Genomic DNA, 20,548 nt, shown 5'->3' on the forward strand with positions numbered 1-20,548 from the left:
ATTTCGGGAAATCTCAAAAAATCAACAATGTCACCCTATACAACGAGAATAATACTTAAGATTTCATTATCGAGTGTATCCAAAGTCGCTAGCGCACGAAATCTCAAAGGGATAAGCCGAGATCCTAATATCCTCGCACGTACGAACACAAAAGCGAGGCATGTCTTCCGTAATCAACAAAGATAAATCAAACTGCTGCACCTGACAGAGAATTCGATATCAACGCGTGAGACATATTGCATTAATGCACAATCTATTGACAAGCGAGAACTACACGAGTCAGTTTTCAAATAAGAATATTGTTATATTTAATCTTACTTTATTCTACCTTTCTCTTTCTCTTACTGGTATTTATTTTTTTATATACGTTTTTGAGATTTGAATTCTTACAAGTAGATAAATAAATGTATTTTCAAAGATACAATAGTAACTTGATCATTTTGAGAAGTTAAAAAAATTAATTTAAATATCACTTTTTTGTCCTCGCATCGAGATTAATCTTTTTAAACTCTTAAACAGTTAAATCGATTAATATAATTTTTTTTAACATCTCGATTATTTTTCTCAAATTTGTAAAAAAAAAAAAGAGTTAAATCATTATTATATATTTCCAATTTAAATTTTATCATATTTATAAATAATGATGTGTTAATTTATAAAAGATATATACTTCTCACAGAGGATATTAGCCACATATGTATAATTTCCTCTATAGAATTCCTTACTAAAATATGCAGAAACATGTAAACAATATCAAGTTTATCGCTAATTAGACGAGGTTTCTCTTTGAATTTCTGGACTTTCAATTTGCCTTCTTTTTACTTTGGGTCTTACTTGGTACAGTTTACAAATACATCCCCAAAATAAAGGATCCAATTACAGAGAGAGCTCTACCTCAATCTTTCAATTCTTTCTACCTTATTTCGCCAATAGCGATCTCACAAGGATGAAACGAACATCCATCTCACACAAGTGAGTCCCCCTTCAGAAACGCACGGTCTGTTGTACGCGATCTCTATACCGGGGAGATAAATTCTCGTCCCAGAAATACACCTCTGGCTACGTCGGACATTATCGCTATACTCGTCAGCATCCTAACTTTTTAATTAAATACAATATCATGTCGCCTATATATGCGAATGATCATTGCGCGGAAAATCTTCCGACTCGCTGCAACCGGGAGCGACCTTTGGCCTTCCGCTGTTGGAAACTCGATACTATCTCAAGAACCGTCTATTCTTCAAGCGATGTGAGAAAACGGATATAAAAAAAAATAATAACGAAAGAACGACGCTATTCTCTATCGCATTCGCTAAATTAGTCATAGTAAAAATAACCATGAAAATGCGAAATTATAAAAATTAAAAATGGCAAGTAAACAATACGCGATGATCAATAATTTGTTTAACATTTGATTCGATATTCAGCAATATTGATTCGAGATGTGGTGTTTAACACACGTTTAACATACGTTTAAGAAAAGAAGGTGCGCGTCACGTTCTTCAGTATACTCTCTCTTCTACAAACTTTTCACATTTACTCGGAACTCAGCGGAACCCTGTCGAAACGAACTTCCTTTGCCATTCATCTCGTAAATGCATTCTTCAAGATAGATCGGTAAATGATGTAATAGCTCATCAACGGTTATCTATATAGATAGATGTGCGCGACGTAGCGGTACAAGATATTTCGACTATATATATTCTAATTAAAGAATAATAACAATCTAATTAAAAGATTCAACAAAGTAACAGAAAGAATATAGAATGATTTCTCTGCTTTAAGAAACACAGAAAATTCGCACAAAAAAATACTCTCGATACCACTGACGATTAATTAACGAGCAATGTTAATCCCTGTTGTTTGGTAAATTTATCATGCTAACATAAATCAAACCGATGTAAATTAAATTACAGAACAACAAGATACAGATAATAACGATTACAATAACAATGCATTCCGCTGTTTGGAAAGCTTGAAACTTCTCAATAATAATTTGCGACATCAAAAATTATAGATACGACAACTTTATTGATAATCCATATCCCATATCATTAAAAAAATGCTACAAGCACATAACTCTGGCCAAAACTTAAAATGTGCAAATATTTGTTATAAAAGTTTGTTATAATATATGGTTTAATGGATTATAATAAAACAACTTTAAAAAAGTTACCGCCACATCTGCACGACGGCAAATATTTCAACACCGCGAATATGTGCAATTTTTTTCTTGTTATTCGGATAAGAGAAGCTTTATTGAGTCTTATTACAGTGAATTATTCTTGAGCGATTAAATGAAAATACGAGACGCGCAATATATATATATATATATATATATATATATATATATATATTAGCTACAAACAGTAAAAATGATAGCAATGCAAATAAATAGCGAGCTATCAAATAAAGCTTTATCTCTCGTTAACAGGGAAGGAATTCGGTATTATTTAACACCTGAGAAAATTAATTTTCGTGACATTGAATGGAATTTACAGAACGTCTACTTACTGCAATGGGGAATTATCTCTCATGTAATGTAATCTCATTTCATACTAATTATAATTTATTTGCGACACTAATAAGTTCTGTGTGACGCCATCGAATTTATGACGTAGCCGCGTCACATAATTTGAGTAGAATATATAAGAATGAAAAGCTTTATTTATTAATCTTTTCCTTATAAAATTATTCTTCTAACTTAAAAATAATACAATTGAATAATTGAATAATATAATTGAAAATCATCGTAATTCTCATATCGTTTTTTTATTTTTTTTCTGAATGTATATATTCTAAGTATGTATCGAATTCAAGTACCAATATTATCGAATTTTCTTTATATCTCAGGTTGATTTCAACTCAATATTCAAACAAATTTATCAAAGTAAATTATAAGTAATCGAGTTAGACTTTATGAAAAATTGACAGAGAAATATGACCAAAATATAGAGAAAAAAAACAATAAAATATACCATCGAAACTGATGTGATATTAAAGTAGTATTAAATATGATACAATTGAAATATTTAGATCAATAACTATTAAGGAAATATTTATAATTTTATTGCTGGTACCCCACGCGACTTACTCGCGATATTCTCAACAACATTATTTGATATCATTTAAGCTTAATGAGAAATCAGAATTCAGCAGAAATTAACTAATAGATGAAACTAATAAATTATTTTATCAATAATATAATGCATACAGATTCTCAATCAGTAACAGTAATTATTTCACTGTATCGTGCTTAGAGTCATAAATATTTTCACATCTTGTATATCAGCACAGCAGAAAGTAAACATATTCGTTCGCTTTCGCGTAAATATATGAGCATGAATTAATATCGCTCATACATGATGGATGGCTAAATCGCAGAATTAATATGGAAATTAACGTGAATATTAAATTGCGAACAAACTTCACGAGAACCGCGTTTGAAGCATTATAATCTAATCGCTTGGAATATATTCGAAAAAGTTGCATAATCCCCGATCGTGTTTCTCGCACATTTATCCGCAATTTATCGAAACCGCATTGACGTTTTTCATTCAACACAGCTCTGTAATTACGCTCACTTATGCCTGTGCAGATCTTCATATAAAGTGAATTATCATAACCTGTACGTTATGTGTATCTGTATAATATATCTATATATCTAATATAATCGAAGAAAAAAAATAATCTTAATAATCTCAGGAAAAGCCTAATATAATCATTTTTTTAGAAAAATGCTATGATAAAATTGCATTTGCATTTTCGATTTTACATTCGAATCGTATCGCGTATGTTTTTCAATTTGTTATTTTATTTGTCAGTGTGCTTTTTCAGTTTTATTATAACATCGTTTCGAAACAAAATTTATATTCAACGAGCAATACACAATAATAAGCCACGCATTTGAGAAGTCCATTTAACTAGAACGATTTTTAACACAAAAAAATCAGATATATATATAATATAATACCAGTTTATATTTACGATTAATTAAATATTAAATATTCAATAAGAATATAATTCCTCAATTTTTTTAAATATGCTTTGTTTAATTAATATCATATCATAGCATTAATTCATTATACTAATAATAATAAAAATAATGCATTTTCATGCTCGTATGAAGTTCGTCTCGTTAATGATACATAAATGAAGCCAAAATTATAACTACATTAGCCTGAAGGGCACATACACATGTGGGTAATTTTACGGAAAAGGGTCAAATAATAGGATGGCGGAGAGGGGCGGAGACTCATAATTAGATTGTTAACTAATGGGAACCACCGCATGCAAATAAGTATACGCGTGATACTACGCACAAGCTGGCGTAAGGCATTCACGTGAGACCTTCTCAAGAAACACCTCTATCCGAATCTATTACACATGTGCGCGTAAAAAGTGAAATGCGGCAGTATTTTGGATAAGCAAAATTTAATCAAATTGTTAACTTAGATATTGAAAAATCAGTAGTAATAAAAGCTAAATCAAGTTGAAAAAAATCAGTATTATGAAAAAAAATCCAGATAAATATTTTATGAAAATATATAAGAATATCCAAATATAAACAACCAACCATTACTTTTTTATAAAAATTTAATTCTTTATAGTATTCAAAAAAAATGAATATATTTGTGCATATTTTGGTATATAACACTACTAATCTCGTATAACATTATATTTTCAATTTAAGATTTAGGACAGACACATTGAGAACAATAAGAACTAACATAAGAAAAAAATATAAGGATTTAAACATAAAGAATTAAACATAAGATTAAATATATTGTAAAAATTAAGCCCATATCTGACTGCATTAAAAATTAAGATTAAAAATTAAGAGATTGAAGATTAAAATATGATTAATAAAGACAAAAAAAATTTAGTTTTTTTGCTCTAATTAAATTAAATAGTAATAAAATTAAATTCTAATTTTTAATTTTTAATTTTTAATCTGATGCCCTTCTTTTGTAATCCGAGTAATCTATTCTAACCGTGCATGAACATAGATTGTGATTTAAAAGAATACATAACAGCAATTACAGTAGAGGAAAAACAAGCAAAAAAAATTCTAATGTAATACTTTAACAGTAAATCTTATCAGATCTTTATTCTCTAGGTAAAGCGTCCTTCAAAAATGGAAATCTTAAACTCCGCCGGGTATATTAAGATGAAACACGCTTCTATATAATTTTCAATTTATCTCGCGGTAAACTTATCTTGACGTTTGCTCACGGGTAAAAAGCAAGAAGAATGAAGTGAAAAGTGAGAAAAACAACCGCAAGTAAACTTTCAAAAGTATTATCGCATCCTAATAAGAAATATTAACAAGTGACAATGTATATTTTTCATTAAACTTAAAAAATTGCAAAAATTAAAATTCACCAATATTCCTATACCTAGCAATTGTATTATTGTTGCCATACTTATGAACATGTTCTGCAAAGCAATTAAAATAATAATTTTAATAATTTTTCAAATTCTTCCCTCTCTCTCTCAAAATCTACTAATAAAGCAGAATTATTTAACAAAGTTAGAATTAGGAAAATATCCTAACAATATTTGTATTTAGATTTTTAGATATTAGTAAAAATACAAATTCAATAAATCAAAAGACATGAGAGATTTACAAACAAATAATAACATGCCTCACAATTTTCACTCATCTCTAGAAAAATGGAAATACAAATTGCGTCTACAATTTTTTTACAGAAGCTTGCGTTTTAATATGTCAAATGTATATATGGATATAAAATGTTATAAAAACGGTTATAATTGAAATGAAAAAAAAGAAAAAGGAGAAAGAAGAGAGACAACCGTTACTAGAAAGTATTTTCATTTGCTTTTGATGTATGCCTGTCTTTTCGCCAGCCCGGCTTAACAAAACAATCCGAAAAACAATCAACCGGTGAAAATTAAATATTCGATTGACAATCCTTTCAGTTCACAGCTTTCCATTGCTGATGCTCTTTCGCATTTGAAATATAAAGTTATCGATACATTTAGAGACACGATTTATCAAATTTAATAAATCAGAATAAATCTATTAATTCAAGATGCAATACGAAACGATAACGTTGATATTCGATTTCTAACAACTAACAACTATTTACCATCATAATTTATATGACATGAAAGAAATGATTTAATATAATAATTACTATCACATACACAGTTGGAAAATTAGTGTTTTCTTGTTAAAAACGGTCCCCGTTAAATTTTTTGTGTTAAATATTTAATACATTCATGTGTTAAATTAACATATTGCTGTTGTGTTAATTGAACTCAAATGTTAAATTATAAAAATAACTGAAAAAAAGTGTAAAAATAACACAATATGTATTTACTTTTAATTTTACACAATAAATATGTTTGATATTATTAGTGACAAGATTTATCTGTTAAAATGTACAGAAAAAAAATGTAAATTTTACTTTATAATATAAGTGGGGATGATAATGTAAAATTAACAATTTTTTTGTTAATTTTTACATTAAAACTATGTTAATTTAACACAAAATTTATTTTAAGTTTACTTGAAGTTTGCATTTATTTTATGTTAAAATATTAACACAATATTCGTGTCATCATTTAACATATCCGTATTATGTTAAATTAACACAAACATTTCTGTGGACCGTTTGGGACATGTGATATTTGTTAAATTTAACACAAATTTTTCAACTGTGTAACAATATAATCTTCATCTTGTAACAATAGTAAATAAAAGTTCTTTATGACTAATATTATCGAAAAGGTGAGAAAGTTTATAATACCAGAAAATGCAATTTTATATATATGCATATAAAATATTTCTCTATTTTACTCTCATCTCTTTAACGTTACACATGTATGTTATTTTATTTTATATATTGTAGGAGAGTTGAAAAAGAAAGAACGCCTGAGATATGTATGTAAACACATTTCATCAATTATTATGCAACTCTAAATCTCTCTCCGGGCGTTATTGTATTCCTTTCACTCTCTGCTATATTAACGCGAGATTAGAAGAAGCTAATATCAATTTACCTGTTGCATCGGGTATGCTGCGCTACCGACCAGAAGATCCCATGCCCACGCGAAGATTCGCGCGCAAATGTGCATTGACGTCACCGCCACTTTATAGAGCCTGCTCTCGTCCTTTTCTGCAGGTTATGTCCATCTCCCTCGACGTCCACGCGTCCACGCGATTAATAACGCCGCCGAAAAAACGCGCCATCACATCCTCGAAAATCGTACCGCACTTCACTCCCGAAACCGGAGACGATCCCCGGCATTCTCCGACTTCCCCACGCGAGATTGATAACGATCACGATAACCCGATACGGCGTCGTCCGCGCACTTTTCCGCCCGAGTGTTTAACGGTGTAGCTCACGCCGGAACGTAATGAAACTTGCCGTGCGTCACAGCGTGTGGCCACACTGCGACAAGCGTCATCCTTCACTTGGCACCCCGAAAAAATCCTGCCTCCATTTAATTCCGATCACTAAACTCGCGACGATTTCACTACTCGACACGTTTTCGTTACGCTCTCGTTTCTTGTTACACACTCTCCGTCTCTTTCCAATGGCGAAAGTCCGTGTCGGTTCGCGCTATTTCGGCGTCCGAATGAACGTTCGTTGTTCGAGAAGGAGAGAGATGGATTGCCGATGTAATAGTCGCGTATTCGTCACCCCGACGCGAGGAAATCGCGCAAACGACGTCTCGTTTGCAGCCACGGCGCGGTACAAACTACTTGTTGATCAGCGCCCCCGAGAACGACTGTCGCGCACGACCGCGTCGCTATGAAGTTGCCGCCAATTCCGATAGGTTAATCGCTAGGCGTTAATATGCTCGGCCGTTATGGCTGACGAGTTCGAATTGCCGTAGATAAATCTCGTATTTTCTCGCGACGACAGCAACACCACGATCGATAGCTACCGCCTCAAATGATTCAATCTCCATCTAAACTGCATCGATCTCGATTAATCGTATGTAGAATAGCCGACTTGGTTCGAATTAAAGCGAAAGTATTACAATTACAGCGTGGAGAAAAGCTGAAAAAAGGAAAAATGTCGCGATTGGAACACAGTTGCGTAGAAAGAAATACACGAAAGGTCGTGGAAGATATAGACGAAATACGTCATATACGAGAGTATTGGAGTTTTTCTAATGAAATTTTTAGAACGTACCTACGCTGATAACGAGATCGCAGACAAATGGACCGTGCCCATGTCGGCTGTGTGCGTAGAGAAAAGATCTCGTCCTCTGATAATCGATGCAATAAACGTAGATCCAGTGCGAGATACACTACTGCGTCGACGGTGTGTAGCGACTCGTCCGATGCCTTTACCCGCAAGTGGAATTTGAGACGATTTGCGCGGACGCGGCGAGATTCCACTGTTCTCGAATTGCGTTTATCCAGATGCGACACGCTGCAACACACTCCGACGAGAGACCGAACGATACTGAAACGTGGATCGCGCGCGAGCCACCTAGACGCGCCGGAGACGCGATTACGTTGCGTAGGTGCCAACGTGCGACATGTAAAAATGAAATTTTTCAAATTTAAAAAAAGTAAAAATATTTTCCATCTCATTGTACGTAAATATATATAGACGTGATGTTTAATTATTATGTACACAGTACGTACATATGTGCATATATAGTTTCACAAGCTTAATAAGTTTGAAAATGTTTTAATGTATATTTTCATTTAATTTACATGAAATTTATTTACTTAATATTGGTATTCGTATATATACATATAAAAGAATTCGTCGAATAAGATAACACACCTTAATTACTATTTTTCATGGTAATAGAAATACTTTAACTGCTTTGTATCAATTTTGAAATGAGATAATAATTTAATATATGTTAACACTATCTAAACAAAGTAAGAGCAGAGCTAATAATAATAGTTCTTAATGTTATAAAATCTTTGCTATATATGTATTTACTATATAACTATATGTTTTATAACAATTGTTATTAATTTAAAACGATGCACTTTTCTTATATATATTTATAATTATTCGAGCTTAACTTTTCTCTTTTTTAACGTAATTCAAAATCAAATTATTTAATTAATATAATATTAGGTTTGTTCTTTTTAACTGCGCACTGGTGCAATATAAGTTAAAGTAAGACAAATATATTTTGTTTCACTCTAACTTATTGCACTAGTTCATCAGTGCAGCTAAAAAGAACAAACCTATTAGTTTTAGAGATTGTTGCGTTATACACATATATCTTAATAAATATATGTAAGAAATTAAATTATTTTTTGAGAAAAGTGTAATTTTCTCTTTTCTATCAGAGAATAAGAAATATCTACATTAATTTTTAATGTGCTTTTTATTCTTTTTATTAGCAAAACTAATCTAACAATTATCGACGTTAACAATACAAACTATTATAATCTTGTAATTAAAGATTATTGTATGCACTTTTATGTTGGCAATATAATCAAGTGTGGCTTATTCTCTGAATAAAATACAAACTATGTATAGCAAACTAATGAGAAAGAATTGATTAAACATACATTATTAGCAACAAAGGGCGACTATGGCGAATAATAAAGTAATCTGCTCTTCTCTTTTAAAATATTTAACTGAAATCAACCGTAACAATTGTAAAAGTATAAGCAGCCACAACAAAGAATTAAAAAAAGAATTTGCATATGCAGGATAAATAAACTCTGAATAATGAAATTTGAAATCTTTAAAGGTGAGCTTTTATAAATAGCACTTTATTTATGAATATTTATGAATATATATTTTAATTAATGCGCATATAAATTGACTAACGTGCACTATATTAATTCATCGTCTCTTTAAATAAGTAGTTGTGTGCTAATGAACTTTATTTAAATAACCCTCATCTTTATATATCATATACTCGTGAGTTAATTGTTAAGCAAAATATTTTTATAAAATTATATACATGTAATAATCGCATTCTAATTTATTAATTATCAATGAAATTCCTATAATAATCGGATTCTAATTAGATTCAAATAATGGTTAAATTCTATTCGTTTATTTCTATTTGTTTGTACTACACATGTTGTGTCATTGTAGGTAGCTGTGACGTCACAATGCGAGCATGCGTATGTAGAAGGAAGGGGGAAGCGCGCGTGCGCATACGTCACTGTACATGTACCGGTGCATAGATTGTACGAGCGTCCGTTCATCCCAGTGAAATTGATTCCAAATTTTATCAGACGTCGTGGACATACGGTAATAAATTAATGATTAAATCATAGAATTGTGTGACGGAAAAACGACTACGCATGTTAGCGAATAACTATGTTACAGATATACATTGTCGAGCTCGTACAAACGTAGAGAGGTTAGATTGTTGGGTTCGTCGTTACAAACGAACGAGGAACGAGAATAGCATAACTATTCACGGACGAGGGAAACGGAGTACGAATCGCGAGTACAGTTACGTCGTGTCGGATAACATCAGAGAATAGTATCAATGAGCTCTCAACAAAGCCCAGCCGCCCTGCAAACTACCGTCGACCGCGAGAAAGTCTATACATGGATAATCGAGTTGTCAAATCCGGACACCCGGGAGAATGCTCTGTTGGAATTGAGTAAGAAGCGCGAAGTGGTGCCCGATCTGGCACCGATGCTCTGGCATTCGTTTGGCACTACGGCTTCTTTGCTGCAAGAGATTATCAACATCTATCCCGCAATCAATCCTGCAACTCTAACTGCTTATCAAAGCAACCGGGTATGCAATGCCTTGGCGCTTTTGCAATGCGTAGCCAGCCATCCGGAAACGAGGTCTGCTTTCCTACAGGTAAGATTACGCTGCAATTTTTGAAAGTTGCTTCTAAGAAACAAAAAATTGATATACAACAGAGTAAACAAATAAGACCTTGGGTCATAGATTATTGTATAAATGTGAAATTTAATGTATAGTTTTCATTAAAATCTCTTATTACATCTAAATTGATTTTATTCATCGATTTGATTTTTATTCTTGGGTATGCACATTTTAGAATGAAAAAATTAATTTGTGTAAAAATAAAAATTAATATAAAGATACGCATAATATTTGGCTTGCTCTATTTGTGTTTTATTATTAAAAGTCTTATTTATTGAAATTATATGATTTGAAATTATATTATTGATATTGAAATTATATGCAAACTGTATATGTGTTTGTATATTTGATTTCAGGCTCATGTTCCGTTATTTCTGTATCCATTTCTGCATACTGTAAGTAAAACAAGGCCATTCGAGTATTTGAGATTGACCAGTCTCGGAGTGATTGGTGCACTTGTCAAAACAGATGAGCAGGAAGTGATTACTTTTCTGCTCACTACGGAAATTATCCCACTGTGTTTGCGAATTATGGAAAGTGGTTCCGAATTAAGTAAGACCGTAGCAACATTTATATTACAGAAAATACTGTTGGATGACAGCGGCTTGTCATATATCTGTCAAACATATGATAGATTTAGTCACGTTGCTATGATCTTAGGAAAAATGGTTTTATCCCTAGCAAAAGATCCTTCTGCAAGATTACTTAAACATGTTGTGAGGTGTTATCTGAGATTATCTGATAACCCAAGGTGAGTACAAAAACAAAATGCGTGTAAAACAATGTGACAGAATTTTTTAAAAATAATTTGAATATGACTTTTTGTGTGCAGAGCATTGTTAGCCTTGAGACAGTGCTTGCCAGATCAATTGAGAGATAATACATTTGTGACATGCTTGCAAGAAGATGCATCAACGAAGCATTGGTTGAATCTACTTCTTAAAAACTTAGAAACTGGCCCACAACCAGGTCCGCCGATTCAGCCGGGACAAGATCCGCGGACAATTGGCATGTCGCCACTCACTTCCTGAACTCTTCAAACTTATGATAATTGTAAGGTAAATTGCATATTGCATATAAATTTATAAAAACGAACGTCGAACGCATCTTTCTATGAATTGTTCTATATTTTTTCATGACAATTAATGGCTATGCCATCTACATATTATTTCATAAATCGTGCTGTGAGAACTAGTAATAAGTATATCGTCGATTTGGATTTCATATACATGATAATTGTAAATAATTGTACAGATGCTTATGGCAAGATAGATCTAGCAGTTACAATTTCAATATAATTTAAATCTGATAAATGTCGATTTGTTTTCTTGGAAGTTAAGACTGTCGGCTAATAGTGTTGACAACAAGTTTATACAAATCAAAAGTGTTTTGTACGAATAAGACATATGGTATAAAAAATTTAATGAGAGATATATATTCATACATGATATGCGTACCTTAATATATAAGAATTATATGTAGAACCAAGTATGATTATTGTATTTACGTTTAACTGCCAGATATTCTGATAAATTTTACAAATGCATTTTATAACATAAATTCAAGCATTATCTATTGCTTGAAAAATATTTGATTGCACAAAAAAATCATTCTTCAAGAAATGTGTATACAAGTAGTCATGCAAAAATTAACATCTAACGTTCATTCATTTTGTATATTAGTATGGGCCTACTTAAATTAAATAGATAATATGTAACACATATGAAATCATGTTGGCAAATTTATTTTACTACCTAAGTTTGTGTATAATGTTTTATACAGGTAAGATTTAATATCCAGAGGATTATACGATTATAATTTTAATCGTTTTGATCCAAATTTTAGATTTTAGAAGCTTGTAAATCGGGTCATTTGACATTTGTGGCGAAAACGATTAAAATCAATTGCGTAATTTTCCGGATATTAAATTGTTAAGCTTTACGCGGACTACCCTGTATAAGATTAATTTGCGTGCGTGCGTTTAATGAGATATATATATTCGAGAAAATTAGTCAATTTTATATCATGATTGATAATAGGGTACACTATGAGAAAATTAAATCATTAAATAATTACATAATACACCTGCATTATTTATATTGACAAATAATTGCACGAGTCATAGTTTTATTTAATTTAATTTTGATGAAAAATTAAGCTGTGATATTCATATAAATATCAATTTGAATACATAAATATAAATTTGTATAAACACACTTGAATACATTTTATTCAGTTAAACTAAAGTTAAAAAAAAAACAATCATTAATATTTTGAAAAAGTTTGCGTTATGTAATATTGCTTACATTATTCGTCATTCTTGCGAGTTCAGCTTCACTCTATAAAAAAGAATAGTAAATTTTAGCATAATTAGAATAAATTTAGAATAAATAAGTAATAATTGAGGACCACAAAATATACATACCGCTTTCTGAGGATTCTTCGAGCGTAGAAGGCCGTGTATAATGGGTGTAAATAATCTTTTATTCGTGTGACTGTATTTAGATGGTCCAGTTAACCATGAGACTAGCAGACCTACTAAAATCGTAGTTAAAAAACCTACCCACGTGTACCAGAGATATGACATTCTGTATAAAAAGAAGGGTTGTTCTCTGAAAAGATAAAGTTTAAAGGTTTAATTACGCAAGATATATGAAAAGAGAATATTTCGATAAATGTACCTGACAGCGGTTTCGACGATCGTCGTCAGATTTCCGGCGGTACTCTTCAGCAATTCGGAACATCCCTCCACTGATACTGGTTTCACCGGGAAGTAGATCAATCCACTGGAGATCGCTGCTTGTGTACCAAATGAGATCCAAGCAACCAAGTTCAGACTAATCAGTCCACCGATGAATGCTCCCTATTCAGGTAAAAAAAATAGAAACAGAAAGATCGTTCGACGAATACAAAATTTCTTGGAACCAGTTTAATGTTAATGTTTAGTATAAGTTTAATTAATTTTAACTTGATAGGGCACTTGTATCGCAAATCTGTCAGCAAAATTAACAAAAAGTATCCTGATTGATACTATAATAAAAAGTCTAAAACTTTCATATAAATTAAATCTTTCAAACAAATTATTAAAGAATAATTCAGGTATTGTCTATATATAAGCGATATAAAATTAAAATTATGTTCTATCAATGAAATAAACATAAAAGTGTTTGCGATGCAGTCTACTAATTTCTTAACAAATTTTTATGTATATCCTTACCATAGAATTAGCCATCGGAAAGAACATGCCCAATGTAAACATTCCGAGTAAAGGTCCGGCAGTTATTCCAGACAAGCTCTTGCCAGCCTGAAAAGAAAATTAATATGCTCACTGCGATTTAATTGGAAATTAATTTATTTCTCCATTAAGTTAGTTCTCCAGTGACCCAATATTTTTCGAGTAGAATATTCGCATACGCGTATCCTCTTACCTGGATTAGACCGCTCAGTTTCTCTACCATGAAGACGAGGCCCACGCAAATGACTCCTATTATCACAACTGTGGCTTTCATTATGCGGCTTGCGCCAACGTTGGAGATCGGTTTACGGAGACACGGCTTAATCATGTCTACGTAGATCACGCCTGCCATGGAATTCAATCCGGTCGACATTGTGCTACAGGTCAACGAAGGAGCATATTACAGAATCACAAAAAGAAGAAATAATCTGATATATAAAACATTAATAACATTATTAAATATTATATAATATAACAAGTATTTCATCTCTTTAGAGTCTACACTGTAAAAAAAATTTAATGTATTACATAAAAATTTGTAAAATTACATGAATAATAAGTGTAAAAATACACGACAAATAATGAAAATGTATACATTTTTTTATACTTATTATTATGTAATTTTACATATTTTTATGCAATACATTACATTTTTTTTTTACAGTGTATGCTATCATTCTTGCTAATTTGAGATTTGTTTTCATTTTGATACAAATAAATACTGCAAATGTCTCGAATTGATTTAAAAATTTTTTTAAATGCAATATTTTATAATATTTCACAGTACCTCAATGCCGCACTGAATACACCGGAAACAAATAATCCTGGCAAGCCTGGTATTGTGTGTGACAATTCCATTACGAAGTATGGTAACAGCTGATCGGGTTTTCGTATTTGCTAAAACATTTTTTTACATATTTACCACATATTACAACAATTATCACATTATATTTTATTAAATACAAAATAAGGAGATATATATATTGTTTTATTATATGTGATTGTTTTATTTATGGAGTCAATGACGGCCTAATAATATCGAATCTTAGGTTAAGGAATATTATAGCAAATAAGAATAGAAGTGCAGAAAATAGGCATAAAATATATATATAGATATATTTTTTTTAAATTTAATAGCAGCAGGTTCTCTGACATTTGAAAAGAAAGATTTTGGGTCTAATCGCGCGAAGAAACCTCCGCCGAGTACAGCCACATACTGTGGACTGTGACTCGGCTCTTGGCTTCGTTCCTTGTCTGTGAAGGTTTCGCCGTTAGTTGGCGACACCGCTGCGGAATTTTGTGGTCTGTGGTGGGGATTAGTCTCGTGCGAGACGTGCAGCGTAGCGGACGTATGAGCCGCACATGTCTAATGGAAAGGATAGAAAGAGAGAGATATTGGGTCCAGTCAGGCGGTGCTCCGCTAGGCTCGGCTGTGAAGTTGGGTTTCGCCGTCAGATGGCGACACCGCAAAGTCTTGCGGTCAGTGGTGAGCATCAGGCTCACGCACGCATGTAGCATGGTGGATATGTGGATAGATGCGAGTCTAATGGAAGCGCAGATATTTTGATCGAACATTTCTTGTAAAACATATTTTGTTCGCATTTTCTATTAAAAATTTAAATATTGAATGTTTATGCATTACATGATTCATATATTTTTATGCATGCGTTGCAATTTTTAATATTTTATGAAAGAATAATATAACTTCTCGCTTCGCACGGCGCGCGTAATTATAAACGAAATAAGAAAGATATATATAAATCTACCCAATCATTCACAGTTTATCCATAAAATAAAAAATGGCAATGTATAATAATGTAGTCAGTCATTAATTGATGCAGTCGTAAGTGATTGTTTGATAAATAACCTCCCAACGATTCCAATCGATGTGAAATGAGTACGACAAAGGCTGTACCCTACTTATTCTTCAAATGATGATTCTAAGAGAATGCATTCCGTCTAATAAAAAGCAGAAATTAGTAAAAATGATTAGACTAGAAAAGTTTTAACAACTACAAGGCAACTCACCAAACAGTATCGCCAATTATAAACGAATAAATCAGAACACGCGTTCATCTACATGATCGTTATAAATTTGAATGTCGTTACGTTAAAAATAATAATATAGATTAAAGATTTTGTTTTTGAGCGTTTCTTTGATATCACTAGGTGCTTTCCATTTACATCAAAGCTCAGATAAATCTCACTTTTGTCTTTCTTTAACATGGATGTTGAAGAAAGACAGAAGTGAGATTTATCTGAGTTTTGATGTAAATGGAAAGCAACTATTATTAGAACGATGGTAGAGTAAAGCTCGTACGCATAGCAAGTTTAAACTATAAATAAGCTCTCTACACATATTGTATTAATTTTCTTTAAAATTAATTACGATTTTACGAGAGTTTTTTACTCAAAATATTTGATTTTATTTTTTAAATTATTATGAGTCAAAATCTATTTTCTTTTTACCTTTGTCGTAACAGGATCACAATCGTAGAAGGCCGCATAGATGACGATTCCCGTGTAGCAACATAACGAGACAATGCTGATTATGCCTACAGCCATTATCATAATCGCCCTAGATATAAAGGGGAATTAAATAAGCGAGACGTGCACCGCTGTGCGTCATGAAGCATGTGTGAGACTTACACATTGGATTTCTTTAAATTCGGCATTGCTAGACATCTCTGCACCATCGCCTGGTTCACCGAGCATGTGGCCAACCAGTTTAAATAATTGCCGACCACCACGGCCCAGAAAGTGTGTCTTATTGTAGGATCCGGATCCATACTGATTGAAACAATAAGACAATTTACCATAACATTTGTTACTTGATAGTCAATCGATGATTTAACGGAAAGATAACATTATATAACTGAATACTCGTTGCAAATAAGTAATTTTTAAAAAATTAATGATACAGTTAAAAGATAAAAAAATGGAAAAATATATAATACGGTAAAAAAATGGAAAAATACAAGACGATAGAAGAATTGGTTCGTACTTGAAGAATTCGATTCTCCCAGTATCATCATTTCTTTTCCACACCTCCGCCACGCCGCCGACTCTCGCTGTACCAAGTATGGCAACAGCAATGATAGCAACGAACATCATCGCCGTCTGAATAGTATCCGTCCAAACGACTGCCTTCAAACCACCCTGGAATAAAAAGATCAGATATTTTATTATAATTAATTATGTTACATTTTATCGACATTACTTTGAATATGCGATAATGCGATATCATTTCTTTAGATTGTTTTTTTTTCTTTATTCAACATTTATAAGTATTTTTTATTAAAGATAGTTAACTTTTATGTCTCATATCTCCCTTATATGTATAGTAGGTAAATAAAACTCCGAATCGGGTATATACTTAGTACACTGCGAGAATTTTCTCTTAGAATTTACCCTGAAAATTATGGTAATCGTGGGACAATACGGTATGGAAAGAATTTCATGAGAATTTCTCTGATTAATATTTATTACAATAAAAATAATAATATCTATCACAATAAAATATAAAACATGTTTAATTAATTTTATTAAATTGCATAGTAAAATTAATCAAACATATATTATATTTTATTGTAATAGATATTATTTTTTTATTATGATAAATATTAATCAGAGAAATTCTCATAAAATTCTTTCCATACCATATTATCTTACGATTACCATGATTTTCAGAGTAAATTCTAAGAGAAATTTATCTCTGTGTATCGTAACAAGTTTAAAAATTCAATGTATCTCTTCAAACAAAAACGATATTGCTACTTGAATTTATGAACGATGTCCTTACTAGTGTCGTGTAGAAAATGCATACGGCACAGACCAGTAACGCGATCGTGTAAAGGTCCATTCCGGTTGCTTGATTGAAGGCTAGCGCCGGCACGTATATCACCAGCGGTATGTAAAGCAGCTGCAAGCGCATAATTAATGGACGTGTTAAATTGCACACGGGATTGACGCGTACCAAGCTTAACACTTTGATGAATTCTTAGTATGATAGAGACTTGTGTTATATATTAAAGAGACATATTGTCTAAAAGAAATTTTGGCAGTTTAAATAAGCGAATTTAGCAAGGATTTTTTTATGTATTTGAAAAAATAAATTTTAAAAACGCAAACTTGCTAAAATCATATTTTTGCAACAAAAATTATATTTTTCGAAATTAAAATTTCTCTCTCTTTATTTGAATTTCTTTCTCTTATTTAATTAACAAATTTAGCTCACCATCTTGATAATGAAAATAACAGATCCCATGAGTCTGACCACTCGATTGAACCTTAATTCTAGGTACTGCGAAAATGTAGAAAATTAGGCACGAAGTCTAAGGATTATTGTTCTATAGATTCAATAATGTGATATTACCTCGTAAGACGATGTAATTCGGAGTCCATAAAAAACCGGCAGATATACGATTGCCATCGTAAAAGATACAAAAGTGTCCGCAATCACGATTGCCCATAATTGCGTACCGTAAACGTACATTTCGGCCGCCAATCCTAACATCGCTATGCCCGACACATAACTGCAATTTTAAGATCCTCTTTAAATTAACTTGTATAATGGTGTAACATATCTGTATAACGCGCAAATTTAAGCCGTATTAATTTGCCAACTAATCTGTGATAAATGAATGAGTTATGAAAACTTTGACTATTTTAACTCTTACATATATCATTGATAGACCATTGTGATTTGCAAAATGATAAGTCAGATACTTAATGACAAAATTAAAATTTTATATTTCTTAATGTTTTAAGTTTTTTTCTAAAAATTTAATTGTAATATTATACATGATATGTACACTAATTTACAGTGACATTTTATTCCAAATAAATTGTACGATGTGCCTTATCAAAATCATAAAATGAAAATTATATACATCTTAAAATAATTCTTTAAAAATTCAATTTTGCAGTTTTATCATTTTGTAACACAATATATTTAAATCCGAAATAAAGATTCATAAGCAGTTGCCGTCAATAAGATATTAATGGTTATGACTAAGATGGGGCGCTTAAAACGAATTTTCTTATTTGAATATCTCGCCACATGGACCTGTGACTTTAATAATTACAACTTTAACTAGAGAGCCTTGACAGCCAATTGTGACAAATGTCACCTAATGTGTCCTATACATTTCCGGTTCACAATTCATAGAACAGTTCTTTTATCAATGTTCTATATTTTTTTTATTGTAGCTTTTATTAAAGCTACGAATAAGTAAAACTATTTTATATAATGTTTTTTTACCAAGCACATAAAAAAATACATATTGTTAGATCTTGTAAAACATATATTTCTAATTTTTTGCAACTACTACAACTTTTAAGAATTAAACTTATACGAAATACTTGATAAAGTTCGAATAAATTAAGAATAAATTTTTTACCTTGCTATCAATGACATGCTTATCGGAAATACAGCCATCTTTTGGCCACCTACAAGGTACTCTCCCACAGCATCTGTCTTTTTTCTGGACGCATAATACTGGTAGATGCCTACGAGGGCAGAAACGCTTAGCATACCGATGAACACAACTGAATCGATCAAGTCGAATGACGGGCGATTTTCTGTCATATCCATTGTTCCTCAAAAATTAATTTTAACAAATAAAAATATCCTAATCAGAGATATTCACATCCGCTCAATTTTATATTTTAATGCCACGGTGCACATTCCAATATTTTTCAATTACTAAATATTTTTCAATAATTCAATATTAAAGGTACTTATAAAAGAATTTGTAAATTGACACAGAAAATTAATAGGTCCGCAATTATCTTTCGTCGCGTATGAGTTCTTGCACATCACAGAATTAAGTGCTAAATCCGCATTTAGAACAGATTCAGTACTTTAAAAAATTTATTTTTATTATAAAAATTTGCGTAAAATTAATCTGTGCTCATATAATTGAAGAATACATCAGAGAAATGACATTTATAACAATTATAACAAATTAATTTGTCTTATAATTTATTTAGAAATATTTGCAGAAATTCACGGACACACACATAACACACATTCAAATTTTATAAATTCTTCTTAAATAAATACTTCATAAAATATCACGTGTAACAGACGTGCTTGCCAAATCTTTTGAAGAGATACGACGATAATAAATTACGATCGATGGAATTGATTGAAACCACGAAGCTTTTGCAAGATTAGAAATCCGCGTCGTTTTGATTTCTCTGATCTCGCGCGAAACCGAGATTTCGAGATTAAGTAGAGATTACGACCCGCGCGTCGCTTGTTCTGTACGCTCTCTGAAACGTCTACGCGACGGTGAAAGAGCAATATGTTAAGCACGACTCCACGAGTCACGATTGAATAATTGCGGATTCTCCGTCGTCGCTGCTCTATATCGCTCTCGGCCACTGCCTTTCATGATGACTTTTTATGCGAACACGAAATATATAGCCTAAGGAAAAGCAAAAGCTATTATAAATAATATTTTTAATACTAATTATTATTCCATT

General features: G+C 31.7%; 3 protein-coding genes and 1 long non-coding RNA gene across 4 annotated transcripts in view; 2 read left to right on the plus strand and 2 right to left on the minus strand.

The window, feature by feature from the left end:
* The window catches only part of LOC145939032 (uncharacterized), a 50,459-nt gene extending 42,024 nt beyond the window's left edge, over positions 1–8,435 (minus strand). The window contains exons 1-2 of the mRNA XM_083043068.1: positions 8,172–8,435; positions 7,030–8,036 (exon numbers count right to left, since the gene is read on the minus strand). Of these exons, the coding sequence (XP_082899194.1) occupies positions 7,030–7,104 (75 nt within the window). The 5' untranslated portion in view covers positions 7,105–8,036; positions 8,172–8,435. The remainder of the gene's footprint in view (positions 1–7,029; positions 8,037–8,171) is intronic.
* Positions 1–10,441, plus strand: part of LOC145938205 (uncharacterized) — a 180,039-nt gene extending 169,598 nt beyond the window's left edge. Inside the window, exons 4-5 of the long non-coding RNA XR_014425689.1 lie at positions 10,065–10,223; positions 10,302–10,441. This is a non-coding gene — a long non-coding RNA (uncharacterized LOC145938205). The remainder of the gene's footprint in view (positions 1–10,064; positions 10,224–10,301) is intronic.
* Positions 10,442–10,467: 26 nt separating this feature from the next.
* On the plus strand, positions 10,468–11,967 carry Rcd-1 (Required for cell differentiation 1). Its single transcript, XM_083043067.1, has 3 exons — positions 10,468–10,794; positions 11,178–11,572; positions 11,654–11,967. The coding sequence occupies exons 1-3, from the start codon at positions 10,468–10,470 to the stop codon at positions 11,850–11,852; spliced, it is 921 nt and encodes a 306-aa protein (XP_082899193.1). The 3' UTR covers positions 11,853–11,967.
* A 1,065-nt stretch (positions 11,968–13,032) lies between these two features.
* Positions 13,033–20,349, minus strand: LOC145939026 (sodium-coupled monocarboxylate transporter 1). The gene is made up of 14 exons (XM_083043054.1): positions 20,124–20,349; positions 19,459–19,657; positions 18,432–18,591; positions 18,294–18,359; positions 17,859–17,978; positions 17,061–17,215; positions 16,706–16,846; positions 16,526–16,634; positions 14,844–14,953; positions 14,250–14,433; positions 14,039–14,125; positions 13,503–13,684; positions 13,247–13,433; positions 13,033–13,160 (listed from the first exon to the last, which is right to left on the minus strand). The coding sequence occupies exons 2-14, from the start codon at positions 19,650–19,652 to the stop codon at positions 13,110–13,112; spliced, it is 1,746 nt and encodes a 581-aa protein (XP_082899180.1). The 5' UTR covers positions 19,653–19,657; positions 20,124–20,349; the 3' UTR covers positions 13,033–13,109.
* Positions 20,350–20,548: the final 199 nt, after the last annotated feature.

The sequence above is a fragment of the Prenolepis imparis genome, unplaced genomic scaffold (assembly GCF_030444845.1).
Source record: "Prenolepis imparis isolate NDT839.2.m4 unplaced genomic scaffold, iyPreImpa1.0 SCAF_7, whole genome shotgun sequence".
NCBI classification, from domain to species: Eukaryota; Metazoa; Arthropoda; class Insecta; order Hymenoptera; family Formicidae; genus Prenolepis; species Prenolepis imparis.

Excerpts from the sequence above, each read along its gene's own strand:
- LOC145939026 (XM_083043054.1), bottom strand. The coding sequence starts at position 19,652 with ATGGATATGACAGAAAATCGCCCGTCATTCGACTTGATCGATTCAGTT. Across the intron at positions 18,592-19,458 it reads AGCATGTCATTGATAGCAAG|TTATGTGTCGGGCATAGCGA; the intron begins GTAAAAAATTTA and ends TTAAAATTGCAG. Across the intron at positions 13,161-13,246 it reads CGAAGAATCCTCAGAAAGCG|AGTGAAGCTGAACTCGCAAG; the intron begins GTATGTATATTT and ends TCTTTTTTATAG.
- Rcd-1 (XM_083043067.1), top strand. The coding sequence starts at position 10,468 with ATGAGCTCTCAACAAAGCCCAGCCGCCCTGCAAACTACCGTCGACCGC. Across the intron at positions 10,795-11,177 it reads CGAGGTCTGCTTTCCTACAG|GCTCATGTTCCGTTATTTCT; the intron begins GTAAGATTACGC and ends ATTTGATTTCAG. Across the intron at positions 11,573-11,653 it reads AGATTATCTGATAACCCAAG|AGCATTGTTAGCCTTGAGAC; the intron begins GTGAGTACAAAA and ends TTTTGTGTGCAG.